The following is a 27,405-nucleotide window of genomic DNA, read 5'->3' as shown; positions in this document are numbered from 1 at the left end:
CAAGTTCCAAACATGATCTGGTTGCATTTTTATTAGTATTTTCTTTAAAATTCTTAACCCTTTCCAGTCTGGGACCATCATGGATTAAGGCCTCAGCGGTCCACGCTGTCAGCCACGTGCAGTGTCTATAAATCGAGGTTATTGTTAGTCAGCTGACCTTACAAGGTCTAGAGGTCCGCTGCACACCTGACCAACTCCACAAGAATCAGCGATCACCGAACAATCCAGGAGGAAATCACAAGGCCGTGACTTTCTTTAAAAGTTAAAGAAATGTGGTCTTTTATTCACACCAAGAGCTGCTATTTCCTGACCTCCTGAGGCGTCGAATGGCAAGTTTCCTCTTTGAAGACAAGAAAGGGTTAATTTGCAGTATGGTACATTACAGGTCCATTATAAACCGATGACAGAATTTGTAAAAACTTCTTCCAGCATTGAAGGCAGCGAACAGAGCAATGGAATTGGTTTTATGCATCATTAAGTGCCTGCAAGATAAGAAGGGGGAAAAAAAATTGTTTCTACTGCAAGAACTCACATTTTCAGAAAACAGTAAAGTCAAAGTCAAAGAAGGATTAGGCTTGCAGAATGTGACCCTGAAACTACAGTAAAATTTCAGGAATTTCATGCAAGAAAAGTCGTTACACAAATGACATAGTTGATTATAACAGATAGCAGTTTCTTTGCAAAGATATTTCCATTTTGATCACATTCTGTTTGAAAAACTGATGGAATCACAATTTCCAAAATGAGTAGATATTTGTAACGGAATTGGTTGAGTCATTGTTAAATAGTGACCTGACAATATTTTCATATGTTGAAATGCCATTGCAATTCACACACGAGTGGCAGAACTTGTTGTGGTAAAACACCACAATATTCGGCAAACGTCAAGACAGACAAGTGACCAATCAGAAAGTCTGCTTGGTCTTCAGTCATGGGATTTTTTACTCCCACCTGAACCAAAGAACAGGCTACAATCTCAATTTAAATCACCATCTCAGCAAGGGAGGGCTGGGGTGAAAGAACAGCAGGCACAAGCTAGAATAGAGAGTTTAATATTGCAGACAGAAGAACTTGCTGAGCATTGATAAGGGTTTCAGCAGCAGTAGGGGGTGAGGCAAGCACCTATACCATGGAAGGAAAAAGAAAATATGTTAAAACCAAATCATTCTAAACGTCCAAGCTTGGCAGAATTAAGCTGATCATATCAGAATACCTTTCGGGCAAACTCTGGCAGAACAAATGCTGCCCGATGCATATCGGCATTGTAGTATTTCAGTTGCATTCTGTCCACTTCTTCTGCTGACAGTTGTCTCACAGGCTCACGAAAACTAGTTTCCTATAAAGATAATCCAACCAGTAAGTTTTCACTAACAATAAACCCGTCAAAGATTTTACAACAAGAAGGGTGACTGCATAAAGTGCATGTGCATTGCTTCCAGGAAATAATTGCTCAAAACTGAATGCATTCAATGCCACTTTGCATGGTGATCTATCCAAGCACCAATGTGCACGTAAATTATTTTGAATGTCTGTAAAGTGCAACTTTACACAGTTAACAACCTTCACTGTGAAACATGCAGTTGACTGGCTGCATGTTGACTTGTCAAACAAACATTCTGTTTCATTTCCAAGGTTGCAGGTTTTCTTAATGCCAAATTCATCCATTTACACTGGAGGACTGAACATGTAGTCTGCACAGGCCAACAATGTCAAAAACCAGAGAGATAATAAAATGTAAAACCTACTGATGAGCAGTCCCAATGGAAATCTGGACCCTCACTGAAACTGTGCCCTGAAAATACTTTTTGAGACAATTTGTGAAGGTGCAGTGGCCAGCTCGATCTGTTTTTATTCTCAGTAAGACAAGCTAGTGCCAGCTCTTTAATACCAATAGCGTTTAGAGATAGCGGAACACCTGCATGTCAGGAATAACTGGCCATTCTTAGCTCACATTTAACGAACACAGAATCTCTGAACTTATCAACTGCACTAAAACAAAGTGTTGCGAATGCTGGAAATCCAGGAATAAAAGCAAAAATATTGGAAGATAGGCCACATCTGTGAAGCAAGAAACCATGTTACAGTTTCAGATTGAGGACCTTTTATCTGAACTAGCAAAAATTAGAGGTATAACAGGATTTATGTAAGCAGAGGCTGTTGGGGGGGAGATGACAAAAATCAAACGGAAAGTCTGTGATAGGATGGAAGGCAGGAGAGATTAACGATGCCTGGGGTCATGCTTGCAGATTGGAGGTGTTCCCCAATCTAGGTTGTTTGTCATTTCAATTCTTCATCCCACTCTGATCTGTCCTTGGCCTCCTACACCTGTTCCAATGAAGCTCAGGTGAAAGCTCAAGGAAATCACTACATCTTTCAAAATAGGAACTTTACAGCCTTCCGGATTCAATTCACCAATTTCAAACGGGCAGTTCCTAAAAATGATTCAATTGTTGTCATTTGCAGCTCCTCTAGACCCATCTTTTGTTTCTTTCCTTGTCCCATTACCTTGTACTTTTGCCTTGCAACATCATCCTTTGTTATTTAATCTCTCCTATCTTCCACCCTTTCCCTGTCACTTACTTTCATCTCTAACTTTTTCCAATTCTGATGCAAGGTCATTGGCCTGGAACATTTACTTGATTTCTTTCCACAGAATCTGCATGACCTGCGAGTTATTTCAGCATTTTCTGTTTTTATTATTCACTTCACACACTGCCTGCTTGCTGACAGCAGATAGAACAACCTAGAATTTAACACAGTGAACCCAAACTTAACAGAAGGGCACTTGACTCACAGGATTTTTACTGCACAACATAAAGCCGATCTGTCCACTGGGGTACGTGGGGATTGTGCTGTACGCATATTCAACTACAGGAAACAAGGATTTACAGAACCTCCGCATCTCCTTTATGAGTTCGAGGTGCAGCCACTGACATTCACCTGCAGAAATCACAGTTAGATCAGCAAGAAAAGTCCAGGTTTCTGGCTTTTAAAAAAATATGGTCTCAACTTGTAAAACCTTTTTCTGCTCCAACTTTATCCCTTCAATTTTTAGCTGGGATATGTCAGACGTCTGGCTATACTTCAAATAAGCATGAAGCAGATTAAAAGCAGTAATCCAGTTTGGCATTTTCCCCCTTATTAGTTCTGGATCACTGAGGCCTCAACCAAAGATTAGCGATCAGATCAAACTTGGAACTTTCCCAATTTGAATGGCTCATTAACTCACTGAATAGTAGGTTACCCTAAACTTCACTTCTAAAGCAAACGCTAAAAATTACAAATGCCTAACATCTTTGAGGCTTATAACAAAATTTGAATTGCTTTTTTCCAGACCCATGTAAGAGTCCAGATAGTGCCTTTGCTCAAGAGATCGATTTGGCTCATTTCCTTGATTTAAATAGGCAGCATTCTTTCTTTGATGGAAGAAACCAGTTTGTTTCATGGTGAGGACTATAAGAAACAGACATGCAAAGTTTTCTTATCTTGTAGCACATGCACCACTGCAGTTGTAACATTTTATTAATTGTATTACAGATGTATGGCATTTGTCTGAAAACCTCAACATTAGAGTTTAAAAAAGTGTTGGCAGGATACCCAAGAGATGTCAAAATTGGGAATTGGAAATGACACTGGTGTTTTCAAAACATTGAAAAGTGATCAGACAGGTGGTTCAGTTTACACTCTGCATAAGGGACAGACATGTAGAAAAGGTTGAGGAGATTATGAAATAGGGTGAATATATTATGAAAAAACTAGTACTTTATTGCTAGTGGAGAAACTCTATCTTGAAGCTGTTAAAGGGGTAATTAGTCTATTAAAAATTTCTCCATTGATTGTGTTTTTTTAATGTGTAGACATGTGGCAAATGCAAATGTAATGCAGAGAAGTGTGAAGTGAAACATTTTGATAGGAAGAACCAGGAGAGGCAATACAAATCAGAGGATAAAATTCTAAAAGGGGTGAAGGAGAAGGGGAACTGGGAGTATGTGTACACTAATTTTTGAAGGTAGCAGAGCAAATTGAGAAAGTGTTAATAAAGCATATATGAGATCCTAGACATTATAAATAGCAGAATCTTCTCAGTGTACAAATATTTTTGGGGGTAGAAGAGAAAACACTGCCTACCTTGTGCACCAAGGATCCCATCATCACGCAGAGCATTCTTCATCAGCTGGTAGTAAGACTCTTGAAATAGGCTCTCAGCGGGTCCTTGGTATCAGACAGAAGGAGGGCAGCAGAAACAAGGAGGAGAACAGCAGTGAGGTACCAAAGAGTGGTAAAGGGTGCAAACAAGAGGGAATAATATTAAATTATTAGCAGGATGGATTGTACAAATGTAGAAGTAGTGAAAAAAACTCATCCACTTCACATTTATACAGTTGATGTTTTGGATTTCTTCCCTTTGGTTACAATTCTGGTAATCAATTTGCTGGATGGTCAAATTAACAGGCCGTGTGTGTAAGTTATGGAAAATAAATTATGGCCACAAACGCAATTCACTCGTCCTGATAACATGTGAAGTTATAGCAGCTGCGACACAAGCAGTTTTCCACATAGAATCACCACCTGTGTTTTTTATATTTACATGATCCACCAGTCAAAGATCAGTAACCCCAAGTGTTTTACCCTTGTCTTAAGCAGCTTTTACATGACTCACATGTGAGTACTACCAGTCCCTGAAGACCAGGTCTTGCAGAATAGCTATAAGGCAAATGCAGAACAGTTAGGAATTGGCAAGGCCAATCAGCCTGAAAGACCTGCTAAAAAAAAGCCAACAGTCTCAGGAACTGTTGCATAAGTGCATTAGTGCAATATAAAACCAGCTTCATTTAGTTCAGAATATTGATTTACAAATGCTCTGGTACAATAAGTTAACAAAATGTTGATTATGCCCAAAGGGTTAAAAGCAGGAATTTGCAAAATACTGTTCAGTTTGAAAATGCTGTTGGTCGATCAGAACCAGAGACTTGCCTGGCACTACATTCACTAAATTCAGCAAAGGCCATTTGACCCATCTTAGCTCAACCTGTAGGAGGATCCAACAGTCTCCCCATCATAGCAACAACTGTTTTTGAATGATGAGGCTTTCAGCACTCCACAACCCAGAAATCTATTTCATATACTGATCACTTCTGAACAACAGCCTGGCATCAGTCCAAATTTAATTTTACTACTTCTCATGTTTTAGTTCTTATAGTTTTGTTTGAAGTAACTTCTGAATCTACCTTTCCAAATTGTTTACTATCCAAATATGCAAGGTTTGTAATCGGGTGCTATATAAAATTGTAGCTTTCTTTCAATCAACAAGTCAATGAGGCACAGCTTTAGGAGCATATGAGATTGACAGTACAATAAATATCTTATAAGAGGAACATTTCATGACCAACTATTCTTGTCATTAAGAAATGTTCATTTATCCTTTAGATCTAGCACTTAAGACTACAGTAGATGACTAGGTGGAGATGTTTTCAAAAGACAGTTGTAAGAGTCCAGTAGCCAGTTACCATCACTCATTACCAACTGAACTCTTCAGCAGAATTCGTACCTACTGGATCTGAGGAATCAGTGATAATTACATCAAATGCATCCTGGTTCTCTTTCATGAACTCAAAGCCATCACCAACATGGAGTTTCAGCTTGGGGCTCGAGAAACCCACTGCCATACCAGGAAGGTACTGTTTAGAAACCTTTATTACATCCTAAAGAGTAAAAAAAAAATGCAAATTACTCAGGTGTGCACCACTGTGTTAATGTGTTCACGTAATGATCTATACGGCTTGCACCATTATGTCACAACGGGGAAATAAAGAGCAAGACAGGGTGAAGAACTGGATTGGTCAGGCACTGGCCTGTCACCTCTGGGATCAGGTTTGATGGGATGAATATCCTCTGTTTATGAAAAGGTCTAATGTGAAGCACAACTGAGGCTGGTATCACTTTAACCAATCTGGGAATACCTGATGTCAACACTAGATGCTTGAAATGGGAAAAATTTAAATTTACCCTCACCTTGATGACCACAAAAATAATTTAAATATAGAATCTACAGTAAGTTAGGAACTGAATATTAAAGAACAGCTTGGCATATTAGAAAATGAACTGTCAAATTAAAATGTCAGATCTAAAGTAGGGACTTCCATTCAAAGCAGTTCATCCTTCACAGAAATTAATTAGAAAATAAAAAGGAGGATTCATAGGATAGGCCCTGTAAAACTATATTCTGTGCAACATGCATTTGTCACATCCTGTTCTGATAAACCTCCTCAGTTCACGTGACAGAACTGACCAAGTTGATGAAATGTGCAATTCCAGCCTGAGATAATTTATACCCTATGTACAATATCTATGTTGCTATCGTCTTCTTTATTCTACCAAATATAATGAATGTAGCACCTTCCCTATTCAGTCTTCACACAAATAAATTAGACTAACATAGCAGTGGAGAAAAAATAATGTTAAGTATTAAAATACAAAAAATGCTTTCTTACATCATAAAAATGAATTCAAACAATGTTCAACAAATGTTGTGTTCCATCAATCTGTCTCCTTAAGATTTAAATCCAAAAGCAGGTGGACCAGATGTCATGAGTAGCAAGTGGATCATGGTCATTTCATGAGGAATATAAGTCATACACTTTTTGTTTATAAGTCTGCTGAAAAATTACAATTTAAGCTATGCAGCCATGAATGTTAATTTTAAATACAAACTAGAGTGCTTTGCTCTTGTAATCATCCTTTCAAATTCATTAAAATGTCCCCGGATAACTAGGGGCTAAATTCCACTTGAACTGTTCCATCACAGGGAACGCGTTGCTTGGGCCAGTGTGATGCTAAGTTGAATTACAAATCTACTTGGGGGTCCACTGAATCTCCTGGGTATTTTATACAATGAAACAGAAGTACATTAAGGTTTTGACAAAGCAGACAATGCACATTTCTCAACCTGGCACAGTCTGCAATTTGAAACTGATATTACTGGCAGTGAACTCTGCCCTACAGTCACCCGACTCAGACTAGTAGCAGATTTTAAACCCCAACCGAGAGTCACAGGGCAAGAAGGAATCAAGTAGAATAATTGTAGTTTCAACATCATTTTTTTTTTTACTACTCCCATCCTACCAATGCGACCATTATATTATGATAAGATGGACAAAGAAGCTATTTCCACTTTTTGGGAGACCAAAGCTAGGGGCCATAAAGACAAGAGTCACCAAATAAAAAAAGTGCGAGGAGAGATACAGTAGGTCTTGATTTTAAGTCGTTCCACTTTAAAGTCGGTCAGTTAATAGGGCCCATATTCGCGTTTAGCATCGTGAGTTTCATTCTGATGTCGTTTCGCGCCATGTCTGACATGGGGTCACGTGACATCATTTTGGAGCAGCTTCTCCTGCTACTGACCTTCCCAGTCACTACCAACCTTCCCCCTCCCCAACCCTCCCAGTCGCTGCCAACCCTCCCTCTCACTGAAGCTGCTCTTTCTGTTCTCGCAAGCCCTCGGGAGCAGGAAGCAGCTTACATGCTCAGTGGAGAACGGAGGATAGGGGAGCAGGAGGGGTGGCAAGCTGCAGTAACATAGAAAGAGGCGATATATTTCTTTCATATTTTTAAATTCATTTCATTTTAAAAGCTATTACATTTGCAAATATAGAAACTTAGCAAAGTATTTTAACTTACAAGTTATGTTTTGATTTTTTTTCTGATGAGAAAGGCGCTACAGAACCTAACTACAGCTTTTACATAACCAATGGGAAAATCTAATTCACTTATGTTATTTCATTTAAAGTTGCACTTTTTAGGAACGCAATTGCAATGTTAAGAAAGGCTTAGGGCAGAATTTTGCCCTCGTCAGGCGAGTGTGGTGGGCGGGCCTGAGAGCAGTCACAAAGCCGACTGCGATTGGGCCCCAACATGGATTTTACGCTGGCTGGCCAATTAACAGCCAGTCAGCGTAAAATGCACGCTGCAGCACTGCCAAGGTGGGGGCAGGAGGAGTGCGAGCACGAAAGTGTTCACATGCACGGGAGTGCGCGCAGTAAAAACTCCAAGGCATAGAGCTGCCTCAGGGAGCTGAAGAATTTTGAAAATAAAAAGTAAAGAATTTAAAAATGTTAATAACATGTCCCCTCACGTGACTATCTCACGCACCCACCAACCGAAATACCACAAGAATGGGCGATGACGTCGGGCCATTCGCCGGACATCATCGCATGTCATTTTACGCTCGTTCAGGTCAGGCGTTCACCCGCCCAACGAGCACAATATTCTTCCCTTAATGTACATGTTTACTCAGTGATAAGAATTTGCAATTTGCTACCACAGGAAGTAGTTGAGGTAAACAGCATAGATACATTCAAGGGGAAAATTATATCAGCACACAAAAGAGAAAGGAGTAGGAGGATATGCTGATTGGTTTAGAAGAGAGATGGGAGGAAGATTTTATACAGCACAAACACCAGCATGGATCAACTAGGCCAAATATTCTACAGCACAAAACCAGGCCATGTAATTCCTAGGTCTCTGCAGAGTAAACAGACCCAAAACTTGTAAAGCAGAAGAATGCAAGTTCCTTGTTTAATCAACTTGTATTTTCATACCTCATCGATTTCACACTGTGCTACAGACTCCACAGCAGAATGTTTGACCACTTCTCGGAGAACACCACCATCACCACCTCCAATGATAAGTACCTAAAATTGAGACAGAAAAAAAAATCAGAAGTTATATTTTAATTCAGCACACATTTCCACAACAAATTCCCTTTGCTGTCAAGAATTTATACTCAACAGCAATTTCAGTAAATTGCTATGTCAGAAATTGGCTGCTCTGTTGCCTACATAACATCTTGGCTTAGTGGTTGCAACCTCAACTGAGTCAAAGTCATAGGTTCAAGCCCCATTCAAGGATTTGAGAACATAATCCATGCTGTACAAAACAGTGAGGGAGTGCTGCACTAATTGGGGTGCCCTCTTTTGGATAAAACATCAAATGGAGGGCCTGCTTGACCTCCAAGGTGGATACCATCTCAGCCTCCTCCGAAGATCCCCAGCATCACAGATGCCAGCCTTCAGCCAATTTGATTCACTCCACATGATATCAAGTAACAGCTGAAGACACTGGATACTGCAAAAGCTATGGGTCCTGACAACATTCTGGCAATAGTACTGAAGACTTGTGCTCCAGAGCTTGTCGCACTCCTAGCCAAGCTGTTCAAATGCAGCTATAACACTGGCATCTACCCAACAACGTAGAAAATTGCCCTGGTATGTCCTGTACACAAAAATCAGGACAAATGCATTCCAGCCAATTACCACCCCATCAGTCAAGTGATGGAAGGGTTACCAACAATGCCATCAAACAGCACTTACTTGGCAATAACCTGCACAATGATGCTCAGTTAGGGTTCCACGAGGGCCGCTCAGCTCCTGACCTCATTAAGGCTTTGGCTCAAACGAGGAGAGAGCGACTGCCCTTGTCATCAAGGCAGCATTTGACCATGTGGTATCAAGGTGCCTGAGCAAAACTGGAGTCAATGGGAATCTGGGGGAAAACTCTCTACTAGCTGGAGCCATACCTAGTACAAAGGAAGTTGATTGTGATTGTTGAAAGTCAATCATCTTAGTTCCAGGGTATCACTGCAGGGGTTCCTCAACCCAACCATCTTCAGCTGCTACATCAATGACCTTCCTTCCATCATAAAGGTTAGAAACGGGGATGTTCACTGATGATTGCACAATGTTCAGCAACTTATGCAACTTCTCAGATACTGAGGCAGTCCATGTCCAAATGCAACAAGACCTGGACAATATCCAGGCTTGGGCTGACAAGTGGCAAGTAACATTCTTGCCACACATTCTTGACAGGCGATGGCCATCTCCAACAAGAGAGAATCCAACCATCACCCCTTGACAATTCAATGGTATTACCATCACTGAATCACCCACCATCAACATCGTGGGGGTTACTACTGACCAGAAACTGGACTGGACTAGCCATATAAATACTGTGGCTACAATAGCAGGTCACAGGCTAGGAATCCTGCAGCGAGTAACTCACCTCCTGACTCCCCAAAGCCTGCCTGCCATCTACAAGACACAAATCTGGAGTGTGATGGAATACTCTCCACTTGCCTGGATGAGTGCAGCTCCCACAACACAAGCTGCTTGACACCATCCAGGACTAAGCAAGCCAGCTTGATTGGCACCCACCCACAAACATTCACTCCCTCCACCACCAACACACAGTGCATACTATCTACAAGATGCACTGCAGGAACTCACCAAGGCTCTGAGGCAGCACCTTTCAAACCCACAACCATCTAGAAGGACAAGGACAGACACACGGGAACACCACCACCTGGAAGTTCCCCTCCAAGCGACTCACCATCCTGACTTGGAGATATATCACCGATTTTCACTGTCACTGGGTGAAAATCCTGGAACTCCCTCCCTAAGGTGCTATACCTACACCATATGGACTACAATGGTTGAAGAAGGCAGCTCAACACAACCTTCAAGGGCAATTAGGGATGGGCAATAAATGCTGGCCTAGCCAGTGATGCCCACATCCCATGAATGAATTTCTTTTAAAAATGCAGAAGATCCCATGATATGAAGGGTGTTGTGTGTCCCCGGTCCAAAATTTAACCCTCAACCAACAACACTAAAGTAATTTATTAGGTCATTTATCTCATTGCGGTTTGTGGGTTTTTTTTTACTGTGTAGAGACAGGCTATAGCATTTCCCTACAGTGTAAGATTTTTGGATTTGGGGCCACAGATACCCAAGGCGGTCAACTATTTGTAAGTAATTTTAAGGTAGCTTATTAAGTAGCAACAGTTTAGATACAATGCATTAAACAAACAGAGAAAGGTACTCCTTCATAGGGTCAGGGTAAGGATTAATACACTCGGACTTCAGTGGATAGATAAGGGGGTGCACAACACGCCATCCTACCAGCTTACGATTGTCAACAAGGCAGACTGAACGAAGAGACCTTGCCATTTCCAAAGACTGTTTAGAAACTGCTGCCTTTTTAAAAAGCTTTTTAGTTTGGTATTTTCTACATAGTATAAAACCTGTTTATACCTTCCTTACAACAGAATTTGTTACAGCATAGGAGGAATAAAATGGGGGTCGACTTATATCCAAAGTATAAAAAGTGAACCACTGGGTGTTGAAGCTGGTCACTGTTTTGAAACGTGAAACAAAAACACTGGAAATTCAAATTAAATCAACGGAACACATTTTATTGAATTACAGTAAAGTCTCGTCCTTCGCAAGGGTTACATTCCCACAGAATCTCGAAGGGTGAAATAGCGAATGGTGAACACACTTTACTGAATTAGATAAATTTGACATTCTTAAAGGAAAAAAGGCAAATAAACTATGTTTTTTTAGTAAATTCAAGACAATGTTGCTGCAGGAATTTTTAGGCAATGTAGGAACAAAGAACAGTGCAAAACTTGTCAATTACAGAATATTACAAATAATATTTACCTTACAGTACAGGTAATGGACTTAAGAGTGGAGTTAGAGGGAATGGGTGAGGTGGCTGATGCAGACGTTGATGTGGATGGGAAAAAAAAATGTTATTGACTGCCTCACCTTTTGTTTTACAATTTTGTAAAGTTTTCAGCAAGGAGCAATAGCAGTGTCAATCGCTCGATGAAAGAATGCTTCTTTCCATGCTTGTATCATAGTCTGTTATCTGTATTTACAAATTTTCAGCCGATCTTGAGATCTGCCATCATCTTGGTTGTGAACAGAGCCTTCTTAGGCTCCTTTTCCTGCTCATTTAGTTTAATTTCATTTAATCAATTCAACCAATTCTTCCATAGAAAGTTCCTCTTGATGAGATCGAAGCAGCTCATCCACTTCATCTGTGGTCAGGCCTTCAAATCCCTCCCCTCCAATTTGTTATGCCAGGTCAACAATCCTGGCCACTTCAACGTCCACATTGGGGAACCCTGTGAAATCATTCACAACCTCAGGTCAAAACTTTTTTTCCAGCAGGCACTTATGGTTGAAGCTCTAACTTCATCCCTTGAGCCCTTAACTATGCCTACTGCTATGAGGATGTTGAATTCCTTCCAATAATCACAGGCTGTGTTTGAAGGGTTTGCTTCCAGAAGATGAAGGATGTGGCTGAAACTTCATCAGGTGTAGTGAGCCTTGAATGAGACAATGACCCCTGGTCCATTGGTTGGATAAGTGAAGTTGTATTTAGGGGTTAAAAAGAAAATGCCAACATCTGGATGGTTCTCGGCGAGTGTGTGGACGCCCAGGTGCATTAATCGAGGATTAGTCGGGCCTTGAAAGACAGGTTCTTTTCCCTCAGATAAGTCCTGATCTCTGGCAGAAAGCAATTGGCAAACCAGTCTTCAAATACTACTGCTGTAACCCAGGCATTGCTGTTAGCCTTCCAAAGATTGACAGATGAGATTTACTTCTCTCTTTAAAAGCTCAAGGGTTTTGACCTATAAACCAGCATTGGTTTACATTTAAAGCCAATGTGCCAGTCTGTCCTTTGCTACTTTGAAATCAGGGGCTGTCTTTTCTTCTTTTGAAATGTAGGTCCTACTTGACATCTTCTTCCAGAAGAGACTAGTTTCATCTGTATTGAAGACCTGCTCTGCCTGGTAGCCTCTGTGTATTCCTGCAGTGCTTGAGACACTCTCCTGGAGCTGCAGGGTCAGCTGAAGCAGCTTCCCCACCAACTTCACATTATGCAGCCCAAAACGCTTTTTAATGCGATCGAACCATCCTGTGCTGGCTGAGAATCCTTTGGAAGTTGAAGGAGAGGCATCTTCTGCACCACCATCATCACTGGTGACACCAGCACTACCCTTTTTACTACTTTATGTGCTGGTGCAATTCAAGTGCTTGATTTTGAAGGATTGGACCATTAATTGGAGTCCTCCTTTGATGTTAGTGCTCTATCCACATGTTGATTAACTTCTCTGTTTCCTCCAAGTGTGGATCTCTCCTGCTCCCAAAAGTTAACCTGACAGTATGACCACCAGAAACACTAACACTGTCCCTTATTTTTTCTACAGACTGCCTAATGTACCCAATTGTGGATTCAAAGACCTGGCCAACATGGTAGCACTTGCACTATTTCTCAGTCTAAAGTTGTGACCTTTTGTCCAAGTGTCATCACTTCCCTGGGATGTTTTCTGCTTGTCTCTAACTCACTCACTTTTAGCAAAGTGCTGTACTGTACCTGGACTGCAAAATACTGGTCGGGAATTACTGTATCCTGTAAGTCACAACATACCACGTGCAGTTAGAGATGGCACATGTGCAGTGTGCACTTTCTACATGGCTGTAGTAATTATAGTTTTGATAAACATAGGACTGTAGCTTTAAGAATAATCCTGTGTTGTAAGATCACGATCTGTGTAAACCAATGAGTTAGCAGCACAGGGAACCTCTAGGAAAGAGTTCTTCTTTAGTTAGAGTTTGATGCAAACACGGAGCGGCTGCTGTCTTGTAAGTAAAGTTCAATGTTTCCACCAAGAAAAGTTGCCCTGAAAACCAACTCTAACAAACTGGCAATGAGGATGGGATCAGATTTTGTCACAATTGCTGGGCGAGGGACCGTACTATCTAAGATAATTAAAAAGGAAGGAGGGAAGATGTACTCATCGAGATGCCATAGTTTGGCAGAATCGATCCCTTTGAACCAGCCACAGATGACTGGTCTCAATATATAGAATGTCTTGCATTCTACTTTCAAGCCAGTGAAATCATGGGGAAGAAAAAAAGGAGAGCGATTCTCCCGAGTATTTGTGGGAGCAAAACCTACAGTTTAATTTGAAGCTTGACAGCCCCCAGTGCCCCTGATTGAAAGACCTTCAATGAATTGGTAGACCTCATTAAGCAACATTTTCAACCCAAGCCCTCAGTCACAATGCAGCGGTTTAGGTTCAATTCACAGAATAGAGCCCTGGAGGAAACCATTGCTTCCTACGTGGTGAAATTAAAACAACTAACGGAATATTGTGATTTCAATAAAGCCCTGAATGATATGCTCAGGGATTGTTTGATCTGTGGCATGCAAGAGGATGCTATTCAGCGAAGATTGCTGGCTGAAGTGGATCTTGAGTTTAAAAAAGCGTTAGAAATAGTGCTTGTGATGGAAAGCACTAAGGGATGCACAGGTGATGCAAGTTGCACAAAATGACGCTGTTTTCCTAGTTGGGTGGGAACGGTCAGCCGAAAGTGGCACAAAAAGCCAGGACTCCGCCACGAAGCGGGAAACAGCCCCCACTAACTGAAAATTTTGAGGAAACAGCTTAGCAGCAAATTCGAAAACTTATTTTTATCGACATGGAAACAATCGTACTCCTAACAACTGACAATTTAAAAGAAATGGAGTGTTATTTTTGTCACAAAAGTGGGCACATATTGAAACATTGCAAAGCGAGATTAAAACTGGACTTCGTTTGTTGCCTGGAAGCTTATGAAGTATATAGTGTGGAACAGCCAGAAACAACCAACTCTGACATTTATTCCTTATTCAATGTGAAAGTTGGCAAGACAGAGCCAATTACTGTCACATTGCAAGTGAATGGTAAACCCTTAAAATGGAAGTAGACACTGGTGCTTCTACCACTGTAGTAGGAGAACACTCAGATATTTGAATAAAGGTGCTCAACAATTAAATTTGGAACAAACCTCTGCCAAGGTGAAAATGTACACAAGTAAAGAAATCCAGGCAAAGGTATCACCCGGGTACATGTTTACTATAGACACCAAACAGCACAACTACCAGTGATGCTATTAGAAGGCAGAGGACTAAGCCTTCTAGGTCGAAATTGGCTGAGGGAAATTAACCTTGATTGGCCAGTGAGATTTCAAAAGGAAGCAGGAAGAGTTCCTGAGTTGAAAAAGGAACAAGGAACTTCAGAAAATAAAATCCAACGTTTCCACAAGAAAGGTTGCCTAACAGTGGGGAAGACAACATGGAAGGATCGTTTTTTTATGGCCTCTAAGTTCAGTCTTTTATTTATTTCGAGACCATTGTATGTTTAAGTGAGAAGTTTTAAATGTTAAATCACAGGTGAAGATTTAGGGCTGCAAACCACAATTGGGTGTATGAACACCTCCGCACAGGTAAACAAATTTGCAATGGGGGCGCTGTGAATGGCAGGACTTGACTGTAATTAATTCTACAAACATACCACAATCAAGGAGGTTTGAAAACCATCAAATTCAGAGTCTTCACCACCTGATGCAAAGAGAGTTAATCAAATTCATTCCGAGACACTCTTTGGTCTCATCGTAAAGATTGCACTCTGGGTCAGACGCGGCATTCAGTTTCAGAATCATTCCTCGACAACAAATCATCTTCCTCTCTATTTATTAAAAAAAAACCAGAATATCTAATTCAAAGGTCCAATGCAGTTTGCGTATGAATAGCATCCTATAATTTGATGATGAAAGCACACACTATCAAACGGGGCAGCATGCACATTTCCAGTCATTGAAGGTTTTTTTCTCCAACTATCCACACAAACGTGATCCTTGAACAGCTTGTTGGGGGCACACATCCAAGATGGAACTATGGACATTAAATCCTTTGATACAACTACAAATTGGATATATTTCTTTGCAGGTGCCTCTTGATCTCATTGGGGCATTTCAGATCCCACATCACCACATTAACAAGCTGCATTCTTTGTCTATTTCCACACATTATCAATTTACAACTTCACTCCATCCTCATTCATCCAACCACTGTCATGGACATGCACAAAAACTCCTGCAAGGAACTTGACTTTTGGCATGGTTTTGCTTTTGAAAATTACCACAGGCTTTAATTTCATTCCGCTAGTGAATCTAGTCTTCTCACATCCTGATGTTTTCGCTAGAACTGTTCGAATCTTCCCACTCCACAATTCAGCTGCTGAGCATATCAAAATTCATGGGCATTTCATCTATGTTGCCAATGTGATATAATGGGCACTCATGTTTTTGCTGCTGTCTGATAATTGCCGAAAACTGGCCATTTTGGCATCAAAGTCTTTTGGTAGTCTGAGCAATCTCCCACAACACTAAATATGTTTGTTCCATAAAGCAGCTACACCAACTAACTGTGCTCAGAAATCTTTGCTGGACTCAGCATTTGATCTGGCCCACCTAAGTGCATTATATACGCACTGCATTTCTGGTAACGAAAAGCATTCTGATGATTTCAGGACCCATTCCGATACATGCTTCAAGATTAGGCAGAGGCTGGTCCCTGTTCGCATGGCACATTTGGTCTTGGTATCTTCTTCAGGGTAGATTCTGTCTTCATGTATTCTCACACCAGGTTTTTCAATAACACCTAACTCCCTCATTGCACAGTTATTTGACAAGTTAGCAAATGTTACAACTTTTAGCTTGAAATCAGTTTTGTACTTCATTCTATTTGTCAGGGGACCTATTTCCATTCATTGTTCATCATGAGTAGTCTGTTCTGGGTGCGTGTGTGTCTTCTGCGTACCTTCTTTGCAACATGGCATGCATTGTCTACTTGATCCTTGAAACTACTCAAAACATATTTTGGAGGTGAAAAATTGAGGCCGACTACTCAGGAAAGTATAATTTCTTAGCAGAAAAGGGAGGGTAGGGGTCGACTTATATGCTGACTAAAGGCCTAAGCATATCGTAGTTAAGGATCCTCTAGGGGTAGCGATCACAACATGGCAGAATTTCAAATTCAGTTTGAGGGCGAGCAACTCAGGTCTCAGTGTCCTCAACTTAAATAAGGGTGATTACAGAGGTGCAAGAGTTGCCTAAAGCAGGCTGGGAAAATAGACTAAGGGGAAGGTCAATGGATGAGCAGTGGCAGACATTTAAGCAGATATTTCATAACACTCAACAAAAATTTATCCCAGTCAAAAAGAAGGACTCGATGAGAAGGATGAACTACCCATGGTTAACAAATATGGTCAAGGAGAGTATCCAATCAAAAACTAAGGCATACAAAGTGGCGAAAACTAGTGGTAAGCCAGAGGATTGGGAATTTTTTTTTTAAAGGAACCAACAGCAAATGACTAAAAAGCTAATAAAGAGGGAGAAACTGATCATGAAGGTAAATTGGCAAGAAATATTAAAAAGACAAACAGCAAGAGCTTCTACAGGTATATAAAAAAGAGAGTAGCTAAAGTGTGTGGGACCCTTGGAGGATGTGACTGGAGAATTGATAACAGGGAACAGGGAAATGCCAGATAATTTAAACCAATATTTTGCATCAGTCTTCATGGTAGAGGACACTATAAACATCCCAAAGATATCAGATAAGCAAAGAGCTAATGGGAGGAAAGATCTTGTAACAGTTTCTATCATGAGGGACAAAGTATTTGACAAACTAATGGGACTAAATGCAGACAAGTCACCAGGACCTGATGGCCTGCATACAAGAGTTTTAAAGGAAGTGGCTGCAGAGACAGTGGAGCCATTGGTCAAAACATTCCAGAACTCACTGGGTTCAAGGAGGGTGCCAACAGATTGGGAAACCGCTGTGATGCACCTGTTCAAGGGAAGGAGACAAAAAGCAGGAAACTATAGGCCAGTCAGCCTAACATCTGTTGTTGGGAAAATGCTAGAGTCCATTATTAATGAAGAAATAGCAGGACAGTTTTAGAAAAGGCTAACACAATCAAACAGGGCCAACATGGTTTTGTGAAATGGAAATCACATTTGACAAATTTGCTAGAGTTCTTTGAGGATATAACAAGCAGGGTTGATAAAGGGGAACCGGTAGATGTAGTGTATTTGGATTTCTAGAAGGCATTGATAAGGTCCCACATAAAAGGTTACTGCACAAGATAAGAGTTCACGGTATTGGGGGTAATGTATTAACATGGATTGAGGATTGGTTAACACAGACGGCAGAGTCGGATTAATGGGTCTTTTTCAGGTTGGAAAGACCTAACTAGTGGAGTGCCACAAGGATTAGTCCTAAGGTCTCAATTATTCACTATCTATATTAATGACTTGGAGGAGGGGCCAGAGTGTAATGCATCCAAATTTTCTGAAATTTGGTGGGAGGGCATGATGTGATGAGGGCATAAGGAATCTGCAAGGGGATATAGACAGGCTGAGTAAGTGGGCAAAAACTTGGCAGATGGAGTTTAATGTAGGCAAGTGTGAGGTCATGCACTTCAGTAGGAAGAATCAAAAGGCAGACTATTATTTAAATGGAGAGAGACTCCAAAAAAAGTGCAGCACAGAGGGATCTGGATGTTCTTATGCATGTATCACAAATGGTTTGCATGCAGGTGCAACAAGTAATTAAGAAAGCAAATGGAATTTTGGCCTGTATTGCTAGGGGGTTGGAGTTTAAAAATAGGGAAATCTTTTGTTACAACTATACAGGGTGTTGGTGAGGCCACACCTGGAGTGTACAGTTTTGGTTTCCATATTTAAGAAAGGATATACTGGCATTGGAGGCAGTTCAAAAGAGAGTCACTATGCTGATTCCTGGGATGAAGGCGTTGACTTATCAAGAACAGCTAAACAGGTTAGGCCTTTATTCATTAGAGTTTAGAAGAATGAGGGGGCTTGACAGGGTAGATGTTGAGAAGATGTTTCCACTAGTGGGGGAATCTCGAACTAGTTACAGAATAAGGGGACACTTATTTAAAACTGAGAGGTGAAGGAATTTCTTCTCTCATAGGGTAGTGAATGTCTGGAATTCTCTATCTCAGGAGTTGTAGAGGCTAGATAACAGAAAGTATTTAAAGAGGAGGTAGATTTTGAAATATCGGGGAGTTCAGGGTTATGAGGAGCTGAGGCCTGGGGCAGATCAGCCATCATCTTATTGAATGGTGGGACAGGCTTGAGGGGCTGAATGGCCTACTCCTGCTCCTATTTCTTATGTTTCTTGATAACCCGTACTTACATAGCACCTTTAAGACAGAAAAATGTCACACTGCAGCTCAAGGTGTAATCAGTCAAAAAATGATTTACTGTACACTATAATATTAAAATCAACATCTGGACAGAGAGACACTGGACCAAAGATTACTTGAACCAGGGAATGTACTATTAGAAAAGAGCACTGCAGTTAGAGAAAGGGGTTGCTCCCCAAACAGAAGGTACCATGTACCAAAAAAGTAAACTGTTACCCATTTTCTTTTGAAATGGAAGCATTTCATTACTCTACATAAATGCCAGCTCTTTCATTGCATCATCTTGCCCATCTTTAACATCAATTGATTGAAGCTCTAAAGTGCATGCAGTCACTTCTGGTATGTAGGTAAACAGTTTGCATGCACCAAAAAAAAATCAAACAGCAATGAGATAAATAACTGGTTAATTGGTTTTGTAGTGATGTTGAGAGTTGGCTAGTAACAACATTCCTTGATTCCAAATGACATGGGTTAGATGCAAGGCAGAATTCCAACAACACATTTAAATTTCTAATCAAACAATGACGTTTTTGTTCCCAAAGATTCTTAAAAAGTAAAATGAATTAAATTGTACCTTTTTAGGGTTAGGATGGCTGCAAAGAGTTAGATTTGCGATCATCTCTTGGTATGCAAATTCATCCCTTTCAGTGCACTGTATCACACCATCCAGCACCAAGACATTACCATAGGTTTTGCTGCACCAAAAAATTGAACAAGTTTATTTCAAACAGTGCACCTCAAACTCTAATCTAAACCTGTACAGTAATGTCACACTGTAGTTGAGATTCCATTAAGACATTTTATTTTATTTTCAAACTAGCCAGGTTTACCAAAACAAAAGGACAGACCTCCCCAAAAGCCTAATGGGTAAAAGCACCAGTTTGGTACCAAAGAGAACATGGCAAGTCTGTGTTGGATCTCAATCAAGGCAGCAGTTGGAGTGCCACTATTTGTCACAGTGCCCCTGGGTGAAGGTGGTGGTTGGTTATAGGAATTAAGTCAGGGTTCCTACTCAACATCAGCTAAGTTCGGGATCAGCTACAACCACTTCCACTCACTACTACTCAGACATTTCAGCATAGTACCACAGACTTCAGAAACCAGCTAGAGTTGGTTCAGAAGGGCGGAGGAGAAAATCAGAAATACCATGGAATAATGTGGCATTATTCACTATCAAGGCAACAAAAATAAGTTGTTGCTTAAAATGATAATTTATCTAACTGCAAGTCTTTATGCTGGTGCAGCTATGCTTCCTCCTGAGCAAACCCTAAACTTTGGCCTCGAGCACTGAATATTTCTTTGTTTTATTTTTAAAAGGACCAAGAGAGAGCATTTGAAAGAAGCACTGATCAGAGACATTACCCATCTAGTTACAAAATTGGGTAATTTATTTGTTAGGCTCACGTCCACAAGAAGTGAAGATGAGGCAAGACAAACCAAATTTCAGACTGTTAACAGAGCAAGTGGATCCAATCCAATGTGGGTTGGATTCATAGAGCTGAACATGATCTAACTCATTGCAAAGCTCAGTCCCTGGAACCTTGGACAGTCCCTGGAACCTTGGAATTTACCAATGATCTAAATTTGTGATGCATTATTATTAACACCCTGGTACTTTAATGATAGACAGTCAGAAAAGTATCAGCAAGTACTTTTCTGGAAGGTGATAAGATTTCTTTCCAGGTACATCCTAAAATAAATTTTAACCATTGTAATAAATGGGGCACTACAACTTGCCTTAGCATTCCTGGATGAAATAAATTACTCCTTAACTCTTCTCTAATCCTTTTACCAATTACTTTAAATCTATGATTATTGACCTCTCTGCTAAGGGAAGTGGGTTTTACATAGGATATATGGCACGGAAATAGGCCATTCAGCCTAACCTGTCCATACTGGTGTTTATGCTCCACTTGAGCCTCCTCCTATATTTTGACATCTAAATTGATAATCATAACCTTCTATTCCCTTCTCCATCTGGTTTCCCTTAAATGCATCTCTGCTAGTCACTTCAAGCATTCCCTGTGGTAGCGAGTTCCACATTCTTACCACTTTTTGGGTGAAGATGTTTTTTTATGAATTTCCTATTGGATTTCTTGGTGACTATCTGATATTGATAAGCTCTAGTTTATGCTCTTATCCATTCTATTTAAGCCCCTCAATTTTATACATCTCAATTAAATATCCCCTAGCCTCCTCTGTTCCAAAGAAAACAACCACAGCCAATTCAATCTTACCTCATAACTAAAATTCTCCACTCCTGGCAACATCCTCAAAGCATTTTGTAAATAAATATGAAGTTAGCTGAGCAAGAGTAGTTGTGAATGGTTGTTTTTCAGACCAGAGGAAGGTATAAGTGGGGTGCTCCAGGGGTTGATCCTGAACCACTGCTTTTCTTGATCTAATAATGACCTAGACTTAGGTGTACAGGTCACGACTTCAAAATTTATGGTGACGCATAACTTGGAAATATTGAGCTGTGAGGAGGACAGTGATTGACTTCAAGAGGACAACTAAAAATTCTAACCCGAGGAAACACCAAAGGCCTCCAGTGAGTTTTGGGAGCTTTCAAAATGGACTTTGTATGCAACTGAGAATTTGTGATGCCAAACGTTAGCTTGTGCATTTTCGGAGAGGTGCCTTATCTGCTTATCAGGAGGTGAGACAAGTGGCTTTAGAAATGGACAAGGAGGAGCAATGTGATGTAAAAAGATATTCTGATAAAGCTACTCTCTGGTGACTCCTTTATAAACTAAGCATTGTATACCACGGATCCCATCTTTGTAGTGAAGAATGGTCACCTTCAAGATGAAGACTAGATTATTATTGTGCTTTGCTTAGATAAAGCTTTTATTTAAAACAAAACACTGGGATAACTCTCACCCCAAGAGGAAAACCGCCAGATAATGCTGGCATTCAGTTTTCAGGGTTGGGCCTCCTTAGTATTTGACCTGAGTGCGTAGGCATAAAATGAGCACCCTCTGGTAGTCCAAAACAAAAACAGAATTACCTGGAAAAACTCAGCAGGTCTGGCAGCATCGGCGGAGAAGAAAAGAGTTGAAGTTTCGAGTCCTCATGACCCTTCAGCAGAACTGAGTAAAGTTAGGAGAGGGGTGAAATATAAGCTGGTTTAAGGTGGGGGGTGGGGTGGGGGGAGAGAAGTTGGTGGGGGCGGGGTGGTAGTAGGGACAAGCAAGCAGTGATAGGAGCAGATAATCAAAAGATGTCACAAAGGAACAAAGACGTGTTAAAGGTGGTGATATTATCTAAGAGAATGTGCTAATTAAGAATGGATGGCAGGACACTCAAGGTACAGCTCTAGTGGGGGTGGGGTGGAAAGACTGACAGGGCATTGTAATGTAACTCATTGTAATGCCCTGTTAGTCTTTCCACCCCACCCCCACTAGAGCTGTACCTTGAGTGTCCTGCCATCCATTCTTAATTAGCACATTCTCTTAGATAATATCACCACCTTTAACACATCTTTGTTCCTTTGTCTGTGACATCTTTTGATTATCTGCTCCTATCACTGCTTGCTTGTCCCTACTACCACCACCCCTCCCAACTTCTCTCTCCCCACCCCACCCCCCACCTTAAACCAGCTTATATTTCACCCCTCTCCTAACTTTACTCAGTTCTGCTGAAGGGTCACGAGGACTCGAAACGTCAACTCTTTTCTTCTCCGCCGATGCTGCCAGACCTGCTGAGTTTTTCCAGGTAATTCTGTTTTTGTTTTGGATTTCCAGCATCCGCAGTAGTTTTTTGTTTTTAACCCTCTGGTAGTCTGTTGATACCAGCCAATACTGGGTGAAGGAAGCACTGCACCTGTCTGTCCAGTGCTCCCCTTAAATGGCAAATAGGATCCTATACATAGGACCCAGACTTGCATTTTCAATGAGTCCAACTCAGACATACATCAATAGGCCTGGGTGAAGGTCGCAGCTGCCACAGCAATGAAGGGCACAGGACTCTCCCACATCTTAAACCAGCTTTTGTACCTCCCCATTGATAACCCAGAAACCAATTTACCTGCTGTGATCAGGCCTCTGGCTGAGAGAGATAGGGAGTAACCATTATTTTTGTGCAAAGGCCATTTATTGTTGAAAGCAAAATGGCTTTGATGTGCAGGAGTAGTGATAGCAGCAATTTACATTCCAATGCTTTGCCTCCTGACAGAGGGTATGTAAACAATGCCTTGTATTTATATGGCTCCTTTCAATTTAGAAAGGCATCATAAGACTCATCATAATTATGACTCATCATAATTCTCTTGACATGGGGGTGGGGAAACTAAAAAGCTGACATCGAATGACCATTAGAAAATGGAGTGTAGCAACTGAACATCTGGTCAAAGGTGTTTGGACGAGAGTGGACGAGGGGCTTAGGGAAGGAGTTGTAGGGAGTATGGCTGGTTCTGCCACCAATGTAGGGTTGAATGAGTTTGTGCAGAAGGGAAGAGCTTGAGGATCAAATAATCTAAGAGGGCTCACAAGGCTTGCTGGTGCTAATGTTAAGATGGGATAAAATATGCACAAACTTGAAGATAAAGACTTAAAAGTGTAAACCCAACTGTTGCTTTATTTTAATTAGGACTGTTTAATTTAAATAGGACTGCAATCAGTGCCACTCTGACACAAGTCTCACTCACTTCCTCTACATTGACAGCTTGATTAACTGCATATTAAAAAGACATATTTAATGACCCAGGTCTGGATATAAAGGGGTCAATTTCAAAAAGTTTGACAACAAAATTCAGAAATGTAGTAAACAGTGTGAAGAATACTGACAAACTTCAGGAGGACGGAAACTTGTGAAATGGGCATTCACAGGCAGATGAAATTTAGCACAGAAATGATTGTGATTCATTTTGGTAGGAGGTCAGAGGTGAGGCAATAAATAAATAAACTAAACTACTTTTTTTTTTAAAGGAATGCAGGAACAAAATGACCTGGGGGTTTATGTACACCAAGCCTTTGAAGGTGGGAGGAAAAGTTAAGACTGTTAAAAAGGAATACAGGATCCTTGGCTTTATAAATAGAAGAATACAACGGCAGGAAGTTATGGTAGATCTTTATAAAATCAATGGGCAGGTCCCAGCTTCAGCACTGTGATTAATTCTGGGCATCACACTTTAGGACTAATATCAAAGACTTGAAGGTGGTACAAAGGAGATGTACTAGAATGAGGCGCAATGCAGGTGTACTAGCATGGTTATGAAAAACTTTAGTTTAAGTGGAGACAGAAGAGAAACTGGGGTTGTTGCTCTTCAAGATTTGATGGAGGTGTTCAAAATCATGAATGGCTTTGATACCATAAATAAGGAGATACTATTTCCAGTGGCAGATGGGTCAGTAACCAGGAGTACCAGAGAATAGCACAGAGAAGCAGGCCATCTATAATTCTAGTTAGTTAGAAAAAGAACCAAGATGCAACAGGAAGGAAAAATAAATTTACACAGCAATTTGTTATGTTCTGGAATACATCTCCTGAAAGAGTGGTGTAAGCAAATTGGATAAATACCTGAAAAGGAAAAAAAATGCAGGGCTATAGGAAATCAGAAGGGATTGGGACCAATTGGACAGCAAAGACACAGGGCCAAATGACTGCTGTTGACTCCGCTTGATTGTATTATGATTTTCTAAATGTCCTGCTACTACATCTTTAATAATGGATCCCAGCATTTCCCCAATGACAGATATTCGGCCAACTGGCCTATAATTTCCTGTTCTCCATAAATTGGGACGTTACATTTGCAGTTTTCCAATCCACTTGGGAATTGAATTTTGGAAGGACACAACCAATGTATCCACAGTCTCAGTCACTTCTTTCAAGATTGTAGGGTGCAGTCCACCTAGTTCAGGGAATTTGTCAGCATTTAGTCCCATATAGTTTTTCTTAAGTGATATTGGTTGTTTTACATTACTTTCTTGTGCCTCCTAACCTTCTGCAATAAGATGACAGGTACAAAATGCTTGTTCAAAGGTTCTACCGCTTCCTTGCTTTCCATTGTTAATTCCCCAGTCTCATCCTCCAAGAGATGAATGTTGGCTTTAACTCTTCTGGCCCACCAGATAACTTCATAATATGTATGCCATTTTTTTCCGATTTGATACCATCTTAACTTCCTTTCTTAGCTATGGATGGTTCATCATTGTTAGAGTCTTGAAGATTTTGTTTGCCGAGAATCGTGAAATATTTTCTTAAATGTCTGCCACTACTTATCTACAGTCTTACCTTTTAACCTATTTTCCCAGTCCACTTTAGCCAACTTTGCCTTCATGCCTTTATTCAAGTTTACGACCCTAGTTTCAGACTCAAGTTTCTCAAAGTAAATGAGAATTTTTCATGTTATGATCATTCTTCTCTAGAGGATATTTTAATATAGAATCATCAACTAATCCTGTCTCATTACATGTTGCCAGATTTAAAACAGCGTGTTCCCTGCTTGGCTCCACAGCACATAATCTCGAATATTCCGAAGGCTACTTTTGCCAATCAGATCTGTTCAATCTATTTTTTATTATTCTTTCATGGGATGGGGCATCGCAGGCAAGGCCAGTATTTGTTGCCTATCCTGAACTGCCCTCGAGAAAGTGGTTCGCAAATGAATTAGAAGTGGACAATAAATACTGGCCTTGCCTGCGATGCCCACTTCCCATGAAGCAATAAAAACATGAAAAATTTTTGCCACTTAGAATTATTGCAGTATCTTTCTTACAAACCCCATTATTTCTTTATTTATACTCTGATCTGCAGCATAGCCACAGTTAGCAAGCCTATAAACCACTCCCACCTATGACTTCATACCCTTGCTATATCTTATTTCCACCCAAACTGATTCCACATCTTGATCTTCCAATTAAAGTTCATTTCTCACAACTGCATTGATCTCATCTTTTAATACCAAAGCCACACCACCTCCTTTTCTTTTCTGCCCATCTTTCCAAATGTCAAGTATACCTGACTATTCACTTTCCAGCCTTGCAAGGTCACCTTGCAAGCACATCGTTGTAATATCTATCAGATCATACCCACTTATTTCTATTTGCATCATTAATTAATTTACCTTATGAATTCTGCATGCATTCAGATAAATAGCCTGTAATTTTGTCTTGCCATTTTTCCCTATTCTGACCCCATTTGCTGGACATCTCATGTTTTGACTCTCATACACACTCTGGTTACGATTACCATGTCTCTACCTCATACTTTTGCCTTGTCCATCCTCTTCAAATTCCTAAATTTCAAAACCACTTGAACCTATCCCCATTCAGTTTAAAACCCCATCTACAGCACTAGTTATTCGATTCACCAGGGCACTGTTCATTCAGGTGAAGTCCATCCCAACTGAACAGTTCCCTCTTTCTCCAGTAGTGGTGCCAGTGCCCCATTAATTAAAACCCATTTCTCTCACACTTATCTATGAGCCACACATTCAACTCTCAGACCTTATTGACCTATGCCAACTTGCTTGTGGGTCTGGTAGTAATCCAGTGATTGACAAAATTGTGATTCTGCTTTTTAATTCAACCTCTAGCTGTTTGGGCTCCCTCAGCAGAACCTCTTTCCTAGTTCTACCTCTTCCATCTGTTATTCATACTTAGGTGGACCATGACAACTGGATCCTTCCCCTCCTACTCCATGTTCCTCTCCTGTCCCAAGGAGACGTCCTTAACCCTGTCGCTGAACAGGCAACACACTCTTGGGGTCTCATGTTCTCAGCTGCAGAATACAATCTATCCCCCTGAACATAGTGTCCCCCACCACCTCTTTATTCCCTTCTACTCCCCCAACTTGACTGGTCCCCTATACGATTGCGCTGTGGTCAATGCGCTCACCCAGACAAGTGAGGGGTTGATGCCCAAAGCAGGACCACCAAGTGACTTTCAAGTGAAGGTGGTGGCAAAGAAAATTCATTGAGTAATACAGAAAATGGTAGAGGAGTGGGAGAGTTAGATTGAGCAAAATCAAACACATTTCAAGAATAAAGATTAAAAAGCAAATTAAAGAGAGGGGGGGGGGGGGCAGAAATGAGCAAATTGCTACGAAAATAAATCTTACACTTTAAACAGCAAGGGGTAAAAAAAGACTACATTTGATCTGGATATCAGGCCTGGCCTGACCCGACCCGACCCCAGGCAAATGGGGGCTGCACATCCACCCCAGTTATAACGGCCTCCACCAATAGGTTCATTTTTACTCACAAACTTTAGTTATTTTTGATGAATTTTCCAGAAGCTGCTGGAAATTTCTGACCTTTTGAAGACAACCACATCTTGGAAGGGGGATTTCTGGTTGTAAAGGACCTCATCCACCTCCAGGGACATGGCTTGGCCCGGCCACAGGGTGGAGGTTTCCGTGAACCAGCCGCTCTTGATAGTGTCCATGTCCGCTGGCCGGTGTTTGCGAGCCAGGTTCTCCGTCTCACTCTCTCTCTCCCACCCTAGGCGGCCAGATGAGGAATGAAGGGGCCTAGCGGACCGCGCCGCCCAGCTTTA

At 40.9% G+C, this 27,405-nt stretch overlaps 1 protein-coding gene across 1 annotated transcript; it reads right to left on the bottom strand.

Annotated features, from left to right (window-relative positions):
- On the bottom strand, nucleotides 1-27,405 carry srm (spermidine synthase). Its single transcript, XM_078558209.1, has 8 exons — nucleotides 27,164-27,405; nucleotides 19,482-19,602; nucleotides 8,598-8,690; nucleotides 5,549-5,702; nucleotides 4,129-4,212; nucleotides 2,795-2,940; nucleotides 1,214-1,336; nucleotides 1-482 (listed from the first exon to the last, which is right to left on the bottom strand). Exons 1-8 carry the CDS (start codon nucleotides 27,292-27,294, stop codon nucleotides 465-467), a joined length of 870 nt encoding a protein of 289 aa, XP_078414335.1. The 5' UTR covers nucleotides 27,295-27,405; the 3' UTR covers nucleotides 1-464.

Source organism: Cetorhinus maximus, chromosome 15 (genome assembly GCF_964194155.1).
Source record: "Cetorhinus maximus chromosome 15, sCetMax3.hap1.1, whole genome shotgun sequence".
In the NCBI taxonomy this organism is placed as follows: Eukaryota; Metazoa; Chordata; class Chondrichthyes; order Lamniformes; family Cetorhinidae; genus Cetorhinus; species Cetorhinus maximus.
This window is presented reverse-complemented; position numbering and strand designations above follow the sequence as displayed.

Coding starts and splice junctions, on each gene's coding strand:
- srm (XM_078558209.1), bottom strand. CDS start 27,294: ATGGACACTATCAAGAGCGGCTGGTTCACGGAAACCTCCACCCTGTGG. Junction 19,603..27,163: donor GATGTGGTTGTCTTCAAAAG/GTCAGAAATTTC, acceptor TTTTTGGTGCAG/CAAAACCTATGGTAATGTCT. Junction 2,941..4,128: donor TGGGATCCTTGGTGCACAAG/GTAGGCAGTGTT, acceptor TGATTTCTGCAG/GTGAATGTCAGTGGCTGCAC.